At 48.2% G+C, this 15,395-nt stretch overlaps 1 protein-coding gene across 4 annotated transcripts; it reads left to right on the top strand.

The window, feature by feature from the left end:
- The first annotated feature begins 278 nt into the window (after positions 1-278).
- On the top strand, positions 279-12,909 carry LOC127342178 (disease resistance protein RPM1). Of its 4 annotated transcripts, none has more exons than XM_051368136.2 (4): positions 279-403; positions 4,962-5,056; positions 7,179-7,275; positions 9,795-12,909. In XM_051368136.2, exon 4 carries the CDS (start codon positions 9,801-9,803, stop codon positions 12,558-12,560), a length of 2,760 nt encoding a protein of 919 aa, XP_051224096.1. In that variant the 5' UTR covers positions 279-403; positions 4,962-5,056; positions 7,179-7,275; positions 9,795-9,800; the 3' UTR covers positions 12,561-12,909. The 4 variants fall into 4 exon arrangements, with proteins under 4 accessions (XP_051224096.1, XP_051224107.1, XP_051224098.1 ...); XM_051368138.2 differs by lacking the exon at positions 279-403 and adding an exon at positions 4,096-4,478; XM_051368147.2 differs by lacking the exon at positions 7,179-7,275.
- The last annotated feature ends 2,486 nt before the right edge of the window (positions 12,910-15,395 follow it).

Raw genomic sequence — 15,395 nt, 5'->3', positions numbered from 1 at the left:
ACTTGACGATCGAGCGCTACAGCAAGTCAGTCTTCCGTTCCTGGAGAGTTGACAATTTGTGGCACATCTGGATCTAGCCTGGGGTACCGTAGCTTCGTTGAGGCAGGCGATCATGTAATTACTATTAATTATGTGCAAGCAGCACCTAGTATATACAATTAATAAGAATCTGGCTGTTAGTAGTACGCCCGAGTGGAGGATTATTTTTCGAGACCCAAGTGCGCGTCAATGAGTGGAGTGCACATATGGAGATAGGTGTTGTAACGCTAAAATAAAGGCAAGAGAGGCCGGGTACTGCGCACAGGCATATACACACAAGGATCAAAAGTCTCACCTCATCCTCCTCCCTCCCTCTTGCTCAGGGCGGGCGCTTGCTCGCTTGCTCTCCGGCCGTCTCTAACAGGTTGGTGTTTCTTCTTCGGCCTCGCTCCTCCGACATGTTCTAGGCTTCTAGCATCTGTTCTACTCTACCTTGATTTTCCTGCGACTTTGTGTTTTGATTTCAATGTTGCCTCCGACTCCGAGGCCAGCTTTTCAGCTCTGCACATCCGAATTTATCCAGTTAATATGCATGTGTTTTCGTCTTTTAAGCGCACACAGCCATGAACCTAAGGAAAGCCCTACCAACCTTAAAGTGATGGAGTTGTTGTACTTGTGTATGAGCTAAGCTTAAGCATATATGTACTTTTTTTTCGATAAAAAGCATATATGTACTAAGTAATCTTCTCCTTATTCATCTTTCTACCTAGCTACTAGTATAACTTAATCTGTATTTCTATAGACATGCCGATGGGGCGTGGACAGGGCCGGCTCTAGGATTTGGAGGGCCCGGGGGCCGAACTTTATAAATGGGCCCTATTTAGGCTGCGTGCATATTAGATGGGCCTATTTTTTTTGTTCTACCTTTTTCTATATGCACCGTGCTAGAAATAATGGGCCCCCGTTTTGGTTGGGCCCCGGGCGGTCGCACTTCTTGCCCTGGGCCAGAGCCGGCCTGGGCGTGGGTGGTGATGATCTGTCTCTCACACCTCATATGCAAGAGATGGACGCTTGTTTGTCTACCATCTATTTAACTAAGGTGCCACTATTTCTCAGTCGACTGAAGTTAGATGATGTCATCAAATCTCAGTTGCAACTCATGAGTAGCACGAATCACGATGTAAATCAAATGGTGTAGGATTTGACTGATCACGAAATTAGTTCGCAGCTAGCTGAGAACTAACAAATCCCATTTAGTTGAGTAGTTTACGAAATGGATCATATTGATAGGTATTTTCTCTCATCCTTCCGTGTTCGTGAGTCAGCTTCTCTATCGCCTTCCAGACTCCTTGTCACTCGATCCTTGGCCGAATAAAGTGTCCTTTATTTAAAAAAAAAACCTTGGCTGAATTGCGATGGTTCGAAGAATTCCTCCCATACCATATTTTCCATCAAGGGAGGCGACCATCTCCCACCGCGACGTCCATGTCATCTAGGTCCTCAAGATGGTGAGGTGGAGGCATGGTGGAATCGCAACACCAAGCCATCGAGATGGTGTATTTGAATCCAATCATGATGACTTTTACTCTCTCTCCCTTTAGATTCCTCCTTCAAAAATTCAGGGTCTGGTTTGTAAATTTATTTTATGTATGGGTCCTTGGATAGTTGCATGGGGGCTATCTTGTGAGAGCATCTCCACTCGTTTGGCCTGCCCACGACGAAATCCGGACGAAACAACCGCCGGATTGGATGAAATAAAGTCGTGGGTAGTACCGTATTTCCAGTCGTCCACCCGGAGTTCGGCGGACATAGTTTAAATTCAAACAAACCGCCGTCCCGCGCTACAAATACGGCCAGTTGATCGGCAAAAGGACCAGCAAAAGGATCAGCCACAGATCGGCAATAGGAGGGAAATTACACGGAAACAGGCTCATCGGCAGTCCCGGCAGGCACGGCGGTGTCCGACGGACCAGTTTCCTCACACGCCGTGGTCGAAGCGGCGGCAGTCGACGACAAAGCAGCGGCAGTCGACGGCGTAGACGGTGACGAAGACGAGGTAGGAGCCGGCGGAGACGACGAAGAACTGGCCGGAGTGGGTCGGAGGATGTCGCTGTGGTGGCCCTGGTACCAAATCCTCGTCTCCTCGTCCATCAGATCCGTGTTCCCGCCCATCAGAAACGCCAAGTCAGTGTTCCTCTTCTTCTTCGCCGCCGTCGTCTTCAGCAGGGCGATCCAGACGCCTTGGTTGGCGAGCATCTCCCGCCACCTGCCGTCGAACTTGTCGTTCCTCCCGTCGGCGTGCGACCTCAAGTCGGCCCAGCACTTGTCGATCGACGCCTGCATCCTGTCGGAGGGATTGCCCGTCTTTTTGAGCTCTTTGAGCTTTTTCTGGCCGAGTTCCGGGCGCCCATCCGTCGAGCCAGCCGCCGGAGCGTCGGGGTTGTACTGTTCGGTCTTGCTCTTCGAGAGGTTCTTGCGGGTTTCCGCCCACTTCTCGCACTTCTCGATGCGGGCGTAGACGTTCAGGAACTTGAACTGCATGCCGGTGTCGTCCATGTACATGTCCAAAGCACGGCGCAACTAGGGAAAAAGAGTACGGCGATACGGGTCAGCTCAGGACGATTTACACGGTGCATAACTAACCTCGGTGATGCAGGGTCGACGGAGCATACCTTTTGCTCCAAGTCGTGGCCGCTCATCGGCAGTTCTTCGATCTCCTCCTGTATGTCGTGCCATTTGTTGCACGCCTTCTGTATGATCCCCCAATGGGTGGCCATTGCCTTGTCTCCCCGGTTCATGATCGTCTTGTTGAAGTAGGGATCGACGAGCTTGCGCTCGTCGAACGCCGACTTCACTCGAAGCCAATACGTGTCGGAGGACTGATTCGCCCCGGTTATGCCGTCCATGGACACGGTCATCCAAGCTTCGGCGAGGCACTCCTCTTCCCTCGGCGTCCATTTGATGCGCGGTTCGGCCGGCAGCGCGTCCTTCTTCCTCTTCTTCTTTCCCTTCGGCGGGTTGTCGTCGGTGACCTCGACTTGGGTTGGTTCTTGCTCTTCTTCTTCTTCGACGGCTTGGCTTCCGTCGGCCACATCCTCCACATACTCGTTGCGTGCCGCGACAGCTGCCGTCGCCCTCGCCTCCTCTTGCGTGAAGAACCCCGGGCTCGCAGCGGCGGCCGTGGAGCCGGAGGTGATCATCTTGTGGATCTCCTCGTCGTTCGGCGCCGCCATCGCACCGAACGGGAGCGGCCCCCGTCGCAGGGCCGGCGAGGTGCCCTCGTACTGGTTCCCGCTGCCGACGTCGAGCTCGGGCGGCGACGGCGTGAACCTGGACGGTTGGACGTAGGCACCTTCTTGGAACATGGCATGCGAGTAGATCGAAGGGGAGAAAGTCGACGGGGAACTGCTTGTACCTTGCGTCGGCCATTGGCCGGGGAACATGGCGCCGCCCCCGTCGTGAGCATGGCCCATGCTCATGGCCATGCTGATCTTCCTCGCTTGTTCGTCCTGGGCCGCCGCCGCCCTCTTGGCGGCGCCTTTTTTCACCCTCTCCGCCCTGCCGCTTGTTTCGACCTCGCGCCGGATCTCGTCCGCCGCCCACTCTGCGTTCGACATACCCGGCGACCGCTCCTTCTTCGCCCGTGGCTTCCTCGCCGTCGCCTTCGGCGGCATGGTGGTGGATGAGAAGACGAGGAGGAGAACGGTGGTGGACGAGAAGACGAGGACGGGAACTGGAAGACGAGGAGACTGGACAAATTTGGCGGGAGAGTTTGGCGATATGCAAGCAAATTGGAGGGAAATCGACAGGATTTGGCTTTCCTGTCGCCGACTACGAGGGTCCACACGACGTTTCACGCCAAATGCTTTCGTCCGGAGTCCCAGAGCGCGCCCCGGGGGACCGAGGATGGCGTGGGCTCGCCGGATGGATGAAAGCCAAATCCGGATGAAAACGAGGAACCGGGGACGTGACTGGACCGAATTTCGCCGTCTGGATGGGAAAAACGTCGCTCGGGGCCTCGTCGGGAGAGAGTGAAGATGCTGTGAAGTTTGACCAAGCCTTTACCTAGCCTGGGCGACAATTCCCTTGTTAAAATACAAAACGTCCCAGAAACCATCGGCGGCGGGCCACATCATGTCTCCCCGCCCATCGGCGCTCTGCCGTTTCGCCGTTTACTCGAGGGCGGCGGCGCGCGATTTGGCGCGGGCGCTCGAGGCGGCTGCCCCAATTTGGCGCGGGCGTTGTAGGTGTAGACAGGAGGAGGAGGCGGCTGCGATCTGCCGGAGGTGGGGGCAGGGGAGGCTATGGCGGCGGCGATTCAGTCCGGGTGGTGCCCTCACCGAGCGCGCGTACAGGCGCGGGAGCGGACGGTCGGCGTCGGACCCTGCCCTCCTAGACCACCGCGCGCGAACCCACGTGCCCCTGGTCTGGCTCTGGCTGGGAGGGGAGCGGTGGACGGCTTGCTTGGTCGGCAGTTGAGAGGAGGGCGCATGGATCCGGTGAGGAATATCTTTCCAAGCAAGAATCCTCTGCTACTTTTTTCTTGATACTGATATGGGTTGTATCAGTGTCAGGCCGATACTGATACGAAAACACGCACTCTGAAAAAAGCGCCAGTACCCATACGGCACTTTCAGAAACTTACTTAACTGACGTTACCAGACTTTCACCAATAACTCGCTTTGGATTAGAGGCAAGATTATTACACGTTGCGTAGGAGGATGGATGGATGGTCGCGCCCAGTTTATTTATTTCTTTCTTGTATTTCATTCGCGCGCGCTGCAACAGACAGATGCTCAACTCACGCAATCTCAACAAGTTGCAACGGATACTTGACCAAGTCATCGCGCGTACACTATCGTTACGTAGCTAGCTTTTGCGAAATTTCATCGCTAGGGCGCGCTCAAGTTTGGTTAACTCTGCCCAAGCTTTTGCCTACATGCAAAACTTAAAGCATCTATTTGTGTACATTTTTTATGCAGGTTTGGTCACGCGCATCACATCAATCTCACTAGATGTTATAGTTGGTGATTTGTCAAACACCTACAGGCCGGGTTCGAGGACAACTCTCCACTAGGTATGTCCTTAACTTCTGGCGCCTTTACCACGTACTATCAAGTTGAACTCTTGTCACTATCTTTATGCTAAATTAATCGACCGGTTTTAATCATACTTGTGAAGGTGTCTTGCATTCCTAAAAAAAACATTTCTGGCATGCTTTTTTTTTTTACTCCCAATGGTTTGTCTCCCAATTTTTTACATATTTATTTTGCATGAATGAATGATTCAGATAGTCTTTCTTAACGGAACATATAAGACCTCGCCATATGCCGGTCGTTGGAAAAGTTTCAAAACAAAAAAAAGCATTGACTTGGATACTTAACGGAACATATAAGACCTCGCCATATGCATATAAGATAGTGATGATAGATAGCTCATTGCTTCAAAACATTTCAAGGATTACAACCCAACAATCTTGTTTCAAGTCTACCTAGACACGAATTAGTTTTTTTTATTATTTTTAAAACTCTCCCTGGGGCTTCTTGATCTGGTCAAATTGGTGCCCTCGCCAACCTCTAGATGAGACAGGGGAGGTCACTTCGTCTGCAATTTGGTGGACGCCGAGTGGTGCCACACAATTTACATATTTGTCACACCATCCGTCACTGGCATGGGGTGGTCATGTGAAAAAAAATCCAAATCTTTAAGTAAAGTGTGGCAAATGTGCAAACATTTCACAAGAGAGTGGGTGCTTCCCGTCGCGGGAGCAGAAAGTTGTCATCGGGCCATGCCCATCTAGAGCACGGCGAACCACATGTTCTACTTCTAGTTGGTAAGGAGCGGACAATAGCTACTTCAACAGGGCGCCACTGGAATTTAGATCAGGAGGGGAGGGAGTGCACTGTGCAGGGATCTGATGAGAATTTTTTTTTTTTTTGGATAAAGGGTGATTTATTACTTAAAAGTTTTAAGTATTACATCTGACCTCTGAATAACTAGGATACACATAGCGCCCAAATTCAATAGTATCAACAGAAAAATAAAAGGCACAAGGCGCACTACTAGTGAACATGATAGAAACTGTAGGGGCGCCAAAGGTGATGGAGGAGCAATCCGTAGATTATGGTGCCATCCATGTTAGGTTAAAAGTAACCCTGGTTGTATCCTCCAGCTTTGTAGACACCCGCATAAACAGATCGCGATGTTGCACACACTGTAGAGACGACCATGAATAGTGTGTAGTTGTGAACCCGTAGATAACATGTATGAGAGAACAATTTTTCCATAGCCATAGTGACCATATAACAGCAATTGGTCGCACCCTAGTAAGTATTTTAAACATATATTTTCAACGTTGCATCATGGGTAGAAGGTAGATCATATCTGGATAGTCTTGTCGTGGTACAGAAGACACATTTTACTGCCATGCCGATTGCATTTTGCAAGTTATCTTTGGTGATGATTACACCTCGACGAAGATACCATGCAAAAAACTGTAGGTTTTAGTGTAATTTACATCTTCCATTTTTTTGTTATTAACAACTGTCCTACTGCACTAATGCTTTATACATAGAATCCATATAAAATTTACCACACTCATGTAGATTCCATAAAAACATCGCCGGTACCCTACGTCAAATGGAACAATGCTAGGCGTTGCAGAAAAGCATTCAATACTAGTCTAGGACAAAACATACTGATTTCAAAAGTACGATTTTATTTGACCTTAGAAAAAGAAGTTCAGTTCATAAATAAATATCCCTTTTGGGAGTGTAAGGTCTGTTTTGTTTTCTTCTGAAAAACTTTTGCCAAACAATTACACCGTACTTTGTGTGATACATGAACGCGTATGCATGAGAAAGTATTCGATTCAAATGAAGTTAATTTTCTTCTCATATAATTTATATGGTAATAGAGAAACTGCTGGTCAGATATTAGCACGGAAGAAAATAGGATTTTTTTTTTTTTGTATTGGAGGGAGTATGTGGATAGTCAGTTTAATAGCTTTTTTCTTCGTTGAGGTTACTTAAAGTCACTGACACTAAATGTTTTTTCGATCAAAAGAATGTATTTATTATGCGGAGATACCGTCTGACATTATAATTAGGTAACCTTTGTCAGCTTGCACTAACTAGGGCCACGATTTTGTTACATCTGTTGAACAAAACATATTTTTACATATATATTTTTTGATGCAGGATTTGGTCACAGTACTGGACATCCATCTCACTATATGTTCTAGTTCACGGTTTATAGAACACCTATAGGTTCCAGGATAAGTCTCCACTCCAGTCGGTATGTCATTATTTTCTTATTGACTACTCTCAGGTTAACGTATACGCACTATCTTCTGGGTAAATTAGAATGCGTGTTTCAATATTAGTTAATACTAGGACAAAACCTGTGTGTTGCTACGGCGTCTGAACATCCTTTTTGAAAAATTATACACTTGAAAAGAGTATCCCGAAAAGTACTATTTCAGAACTTCCCATTCTCATAAAAAATATTAATATATTTGCAAGAAACTGAATTTTGTGCTGCTGGTTAGAGGTTTTACCTTAGGCATGGGAAATATGACTCCAGGTTATTAATCAGAAAATCGCCTTTCTTGTTCATGTGGTGCCAAGCCCTCCATAACCGGAGCATGATGTGGATATCATTATTTTGTCACATTCAAGAGGTTTAGAGACCATTCAGGACCTTTTTTTTAATGAATTTGCTTTCATTGGGTAAATCCTATATATATCTGTAAGGGCAAATCTGGGAGCTCTAGCTTTACTGCATTCAACAACGCAGCAAGAAGTTTGTCTTCAGGTTCAGTATAAAATAAATTGCAGATTGGATCTTCAATGATTTACGATTATAGAGATTAGTTTGAACTCCCAAAGATCGTGTGGCCACCTTCAAAGAGTAAACTTTCACCTTCTTCCGGATGTTTGCATTCCAAATACAGTTTCAAAATTTTGCGCTCTCATTATTTGCCCTTCCTGGGCCTTTTTTTCAGAGAGAAAAATTCTACCCAGTTCAACACATTTTATGGAGCACATATACCTGAGAAAAAATTGGCAGCACTTCTACGGTCCCTTAATATTATCTTTACGCATCAACACCACAAGTAGCACAAATCGAAAGCTACACGTAATAGCACCAATGACAAGGAGCAGTAGCACTGTAGCAGTACCAGATGGTAGAGCAGGACGCCCGCACAGGGATAAGCTGGAGCAAAAAAATAGACAGAGGAGCCTCGTTATATCCACAAGTTGCAGTAATGCAGTTGTTGCCGATCATCTGAATTTCAGCAACTTTTATAGGACACACAAGCTCTGCAGATATATAAAGCTCAAAGCGGATGATTTTGTCAGATCATTGCTTTACCTCGCTATGTAGATATGGGCATGGCTGGCCTGACGGGACATTGTCTTACAGGGTACCGATCATGGAAACCCAGCGCCGGGCTATGTCAATATGGCTGGTCTGCTCTCCCTCACTGGCTCCTACGGCACGTTCCGTTGCAGGCTTGCAGCGGGTCCTCCTACGTATGCCCGCTGCTCTCGTTGTGGAAGACTGAGTATATATCGTTGAGGGCCTTGATGAAGATGTCCAGGCCTGATTCGAGGAAGAGCGAGAGGCCGATGAAGACCCGTACGACCAGGAATTTCCGCCACATCCTCGTTGACCCGAGATAGAAGAAGCGAATTATGTCCAAGCGATCTCAAAAAAATAAGCTAGGAGTACTCGCGCATCATTCTCTCCTCCGACAGTGACGATGGCTCTATTAGATCAATGTTGAAATCAAAATCTTTCGAGGCGCTGGACGACCTCCTGCCAGGGAGCGGCTAGGTCGGACAGTCCGCGCACTTATCCTTCACCTCGTCAACGATGTCGTTCCACCAATGGATGTCCCACACGAGCAGTGAAACGCCGGGTCGCCGTCGGTTTCCATGACTCCATGACCAGCCTCCGGCCATAGATGTAGTGCAAGTCCATCAGCAGATCAGCCCACGACCACTGAATCCGGCTGCGTTCGGGAGAGGTCACGCCTACCCGACCATGTCACTCCCAGAACCGGCCACCAGCCATGGACGTCTCTACTGTTGCCGCTGCAGTATCTCTTGTTGCCTCTCCGAGATGCGATGTCATGGGTTTATCAGGGACGGTCGATCACATATATAGAGGCCCTAGGTAGGTACTGTATGATGCAGGCCAACCCCTAGCTAGTTCGGGTAGGACTATGCTCGAGGTTTTTTTTTTTTTTTGACAGCACTATGCTCGAGGTTACTTTGCTGGCGTGATGCCTATTGGCTGGGAGGGATAGAACATAACGGTTCAGTGGCATATTGTACTATGTGATTTGGTGGGAGGGTAAAATGGTCCAGAAAAAAAGCGTTGACCGCAGAAACCTTAGCTCATTTATTATTAGGTATAGATGTTTGGCAATCCTCCGTAAAACAAGGATTAAAATGTGATTACTTTTTTCCGAAATAGAGGCATAGGCCCTAGCCTCTGCATCGATTAAAATGTTTCATCGCTTCTTTTTCTTGGTGTGCTTTAAGCACAATAGTGTTTTTCTTCCTGCATGTTATGGCGGACGATAATAATCCCCAGTTAATAAATTGGCTTATACCTTAAAATTGGGTTTCTCTTCCTGCATGTTATGGTTTATGTAGAATAGTGTTTCTCTTCCTGCTTAGTTTGAAATATTAGACAACGCTACGGCTATGTTTGACATCATTTATATATGCAATGCGCCACATTATACCAAAATTAATTTGTTGATGCATACCTAACTTATTCCATGTTGGTGTTTTTTTCAGAAGGGAATGGCGGAGGCAATACTTGCTGCTGTGACAAAGATTGGGATGATTGGTGCAAGCAAAGCGGCCACCGCTGCCGGAGATCTGTTGGCCAAGAAGGTTAATGGACTAATGGAATTGCCAGGAAAGATCAAAATGATTGATAAAGAGCTAAGGATGTTGAATGGCGTAATTCAAGATTTGGGCAGCTCACATCTCAGCAACAATGTTATCAAGGAGTGGATTACAGGCGTGAGGAATCTGGCCTACCATGTTGAAGATGTAGTTGACAAGTACTTGTATGAGGCTGTTAAGGTCAACGAAGAAGACTTCCTAAGTCGGTATGTGTTCAACATGGGAGGTGCACGTAACGCTATTGTTTTCAGTAAGATTGTTGTTGAGGTTGCAGAGATAGAAAACGAGCTCAAGCAAGTCAAAGAGAATCAAGCTTACTGGACTAATACAGTTGTGCCTGTAAACAATGATCGTGCAGAGATTGATAGGCAGCGGTCTGGAGGTGGCTTTCAAGGGCTTTTTTGTGATGAGGATCTAGTGGGAATTGATGAGAACAGGAGTAAGTTGACTGAATGGCTGAGCACCGATGAGAAAGACAGCACGGTCATAACAATTTCTGGAATGGGAGGCTTGGGGAAAACAACCCTTGTGAGAAATGTGTATGATCGGGAGAAAGGCAACTTCCCTGGTGGTCAGGCTTGGATTGTGGTGTCACAGAAATATGATGTAGTTGATCTGCTGACCAAACTGCTCTCCAAGATAGGCCAGTCACAACCTGTTAGTGCCAAACCAGATGTCGATGACTTAACAGATGCAATACAGAAGACACTACAATACAAAAAATGTTTGATCGTTCTTGATGATGTGTGGAATGAAGAAGCATATAATCAGATGCGCAATGCATTCAAGGGTAGCCAAGGAAGCCGTGTTATGATCACAACCCGGAAGGAAAAGGTTGCAGCTATTGCTCATAACGGTCGTCGCATGATAGTCCAGCCACTGGGTAGCACCGAATCATACAAGCTCTTCTGCTCAAGGGCTTTCCACAACACCAGCCCTGACCCTGACCGCAAGTGCCCTCCGGAGCTTAGGTGCCCTCCAGAGCTTGAGACAGTGGCTGCTGCTATTGCTGATAGGTGTCATGGCCTGCCATTGGCCATTGTAGCTTGTGGTAGCCTTTTGTCCAAGAAGGAACCAACAGAGCACGCCTGGGACCAGATGTACAATCAACTCAGGAGCAAACTGCAGGAAAACAACCATGTGCAAGCTATTCTTATTCTGAGCTATCATGACTTGCCAGGTAATCTCAGGAACTGCTTCCTGTACTGCAGCTTGTTCCCTGAAGACTATCCCATGCCACGGGAGAGCCTTGTGCGAATGTGGGTTGCCGAAGGATTTGCGATCAGGAAAGACCAGAGCACGGCAGAGGAAGTGGCGGAGGACAATCTCATGGAACTCATAAGCCGGAATATGTTGGAAGTGGTGGAGAGGGATGAGCTCTCTAGGGTCACTACCTGTAAGATGCATGACATTGTCCGAAGCCTGGCTCTTGATATTGCAAAAGAAGAGAGGTTTGGCTCCGCGAATGATGAGGGTGAGATGATTAACACGGATACAGAGGTTCGCCGTTTCTCGACATGTGGTTGGAAGGGTGACGGCAGTAGGCCAGCTGCTGCTGGAGTGAAATTCCCGCGACTCCGGACCGTAATGTCGATTGCCTCCTCTACCAGCATGATTTCCTCAATTTTGTCTGGATCCAACTACCTTACTGTTCTTGAGCTCCAAGACTCTGGAATCAGCCAGTTGCCAGAAACCATCGGGAATCTGTTCAATCTCCGGTACATCGGCTTAAGGCGCACCAATATCGAGTCGCTGCCAGACAGTATTGAAAAACTCTCAAACCTCGAGACCCTGGACATCAAGCAAACAAAAATAGTGAAGCTACCACCAGGAATTGTGAAGGTTGAGAAGCTACGCCACCTTTTTGCTGACAGGTTTGCTGATGAGAGGCAGACGGAGTTCAGATACTTTGTTGGAGTGGAAGCGCCTAAGATGATTTCCAACTGTCATGATCTGCAGACTCTCGAGACCGTCTGTGCCAGCAAAGACTTGTCGCAGCAACTGAGGAAAATGACTAAGTTGCAGACTGTTTGGATTGATAACATCAATGCATCCAACTGTGAAGATCTTTTCGAGGCCCTCTCATATATGCCACTACTATCAAGCGTACTACTCTCTGCAAGCGATGAGAGGGAGACACTTTCATTCGAAAAGCTCAAGCCAATTTCAACCAAGCTCACCAGGCTGATAGTCAGAGGCGGCTGGGCACATGGGACACTCAACTGCCCGATATTCCAGGGCTCTGGGAGGTACCTCAGGTATCTGGCCCTAAGCTGGTGCAACCTTGGGGAAGAAGACCCGTTGAAGCTGCTGGCATCTCAAGTGCCGGCTCTCACTTATCTCAGCCTCAACCGGGTGAGTAGTGCAGCTATATTGGTTCTTTCTGCAGGGTGCTTTCCTAAACTGAAGACACTCGTCTTGAAGAATATGCCCAATGTCAATCAACTGGTAATCGAGGACAATGCCATCCCGGCCATTCACGGGATCTACATCGTGTCACTCCGTGAGATGAACATGGCCCCTCATGGCATCGACTGCCTTGGGTCCCTGAAGAAGCTCTGGCTGCTGGGTCTGCACAGGGACTTCAAGGCTGACTGGGATCTGAAGCAGATGCACAACAAACTGAAGCACGTTCCGGAGCTCCGTTCTTAATTGCCCAAGAACCGCATGCAGTTTACCTCCCGCCTTCGGTAAGAAGTCACATTTTATTTGCCTACACATTTGGAAGAAGACGACACTGTCATGGTATCTATCAGCAGATGCTTCTTTGTTTGATTATTTGCAACGAGACCTACCTATGGTTATGTAATAATTTAAGTCCTGGAACACGGGCATTACATTCCGTGCATGCCAGCAGGAACTAGAATGATTCGAGTTTGTTTCATTATACTATCAGTTTAATTTGATAATTTGTTTGCAACTGCGTGTATCATGCAATGCTTGTTGTTTCTGTAGCAAGTCCTGAAACAATGTTATATGAGCTTAATTTCATTACATGATCTTATCACTGAATGGTTTTTGCCTGATGTCACCGATGTATCAAGATACTGCAATGCACTACTACTTTGCTATGTTTTTCCCTGAAGCCTATTTTAAATACTGTTTTCGGTTTTTTAAAATAACAGACTCCATGGACAACAACCTGCAAATTTTGTTGAGCTCGGTACAGCCTTTGAAAAATTAGATTTTTGAACTCGGCATCGGCTTTCAATAGAGTTTCCACCATATTTTTATTTGGAATGTGGTCACCATCTTGGATGCCGTCTCCTTAACACTGTATTCCTTTCTAAGCAAACTAGATATTTGAACTCAGGATCAGGTTTCATTAGAGTCTCCACCTTTATGCTTAGTTCGAATGTGGACAACATCTTGCATGCCGTCTCCTTGGCGCAATTTTTCTTTCTCAAGAGTTCAGGTAGCATGTTCCCACTTTCAACTAGTTTAACCAAAACATGGAAACATTTTTGATTTTACGTACATGCCCATGTAGCACAATGCAAGGAAGTGTCACCATTTTCTTTTATTTTTGGCAAACATGAGATTGTTTTCCCCTTGTGTTGATGTTGGTAGAAACTTGATGTATGCTTTGTAGATGATCAGTGGGCATCATCTTGGGCTTGTGGCTTGAAACCAGGGGTTTATCCCAGTAGCGAGTCAAGAAGTACTTGATTAGGCACCCTCCTGAAGCAGCCCAAGCATTCCGTTCCGTTGGAAGGAGCCCTGTCTCGCCCTTTCTAGCAAAGCAGTTCATTTACTACTACCGGAACCCTTACTCCGTTCTCCATAGGGCGCCCTCCTCCCCCGCCGCCGTCGCCGAAAGCGCTGCCGGGCAAAGCCCTGCGGCGTGGTGGCGGTGGCGGCCTTTCCTCTCGCCCCCACGACCGGAGGGCACGGCGGCGGCGGCCGGCCATGCCTCTCCTTGATGCGGTGGCGCAGGGAGGCAACGGCCATGGCGTCGATCTGCAGGCGGCGGCTGTGAAGATCGGGTCCAATCTAGGTCCGTTGGCTGGGGCGGGCTCAAAATTCCATGTCGTGGCTCTGCCTCCTCGGCAGTGAGGTGTTCGTGGGCATCTCTCGTGTCATGAGGAAACATGGGGCAGCAGCCCTGGGCATGGTGGTGGTGGTCATCTTCTTCGTCGGAGGTGGTCGGCCAGGCTGGTAGTCCTGTGTGGGGGATCATGGGATCTCACACAGGTCTCCGGCAATGGTGATCTAGTCCGGGATGTAATGGCGGCCGATGAAAACTGAGCCTCGACCTCGGTCTTGGCGGATGATGGCGGCGTCGGTCGACGTCGTTACCTTGTTGAAGGCGCCATCTTGCTTGCCTCGGCACTACACTCAGCGAGGTGGGGATGCGCGGGTGTCGGTGAAAACCGTGTTCCGACTCCGGTCTTGGCGGGCGATGGCGGCGCTACACATCGCAACCTTCTTGGAGGCATCGTTGTCGCAGCCTGCATCTACACTCTCGTGCTGCTCCGGGGGAAACCCTAGATCTGGGTCTCCCAGATCGGACGATGGCGGCGCGCCCTGCGTCGTTCTACCTCTTGGCGCATCGTTTTTGGAGCAGCTGCTGGATGATGGAGGATGTTGGTGGAGTGGTATTCATCTACCACATTGTTGGCGTTGAGTCTCGGTAGCATGGTGCTGCAGGGTATCGACGACGGATGCGGGATGATGTATGCGTGCATGATGGTGGAGCCGTCTGACGTCATGGTGACATCGACGGCAGGTCTTGCAAGGTTAATGCGATGACCTCTCTTGAAGATGGAATCGAGAAAGATGGCGGTAGCAACTTCTGTGGCGTGTGCGTTGGCGTGCACGGAGAGTCTGCTTGACTGGATGTGCTTCTCACCTGCTATTGGACGGTTTAGGAAGGCATTTGGTTTTTGGATGATGTGAGTTTGTGTATTGCCACCCCTTCATCCCACTGTAGGTCTAGTGAGGTAGTTTCGAGGTTGATCTTTTGTATTGTTCTTGTAAGATTTGTGAATAATCTAATAAAAAAGCCATATGCGTCATTTGGATGCAGTCATTTGGATGCAGAGAAGCTGGGTGATATTTCCCCCATTTCGAAAAAAAGATGCCCTGTCAAAACTTCAAATGATCGCCCTCATCTTCCAAAAAGAGAATTTTGTGGTACCCCAAATGAACCGGTTCCGCTTGTTTTGGTCAATCCGATGGTTATGAACTGTTAGACGGATATATATGTCTCGGAGCGTGACGTACCCCCTAAATCATCGAGGGTCTTTATTTGTGTGATCTCTCATGTATGGTTAGAAATGTAATATTTTTCTATATATACATGCAATGAAAAATCCCATGTGTGATCAATATTCTCACATGGTGTCAGCCAAAAATTTCTAAACCGCTTCTGCTCCTCTTCCTCCTTCGCCCAACCCTAGCCATTGCGGCTGGCCGCAATCCCTTCATGGCACCATCCGAGCCCGCCGCACCTCACCCCGACGCCCACCTATGGGCGCAGGCCAC

The sequence above is a fragment of the Lolium perenne genome, chromosome 1 (genome assembly GCF_019359855.2).
Source record: "Lolium perenne isolate Kyuss_39 chromosome 1, Kyuss_2.0, whole genome shotgun sequence".
Classification (NCBI taxonomy): Eukaryota; Viridiplantae; Streptophyta; class Magnoliopsida; order Poales; family Poaceae; genus Lolium; species Lolium perenne.
Note: the sequence above shows the minus strand (reverse complement) of the source record. Positions and strands in the feature narration are given on the sequence as shown.

Coding starts and splice junctions, on each gene's coding strand:
- LOC127342178 (XM_051368147.2), top strand. CDS start 9,801: ATGGCGGAGGCAATACTTGCTGCTGTGACAAAGATTGGGATGATTGGT.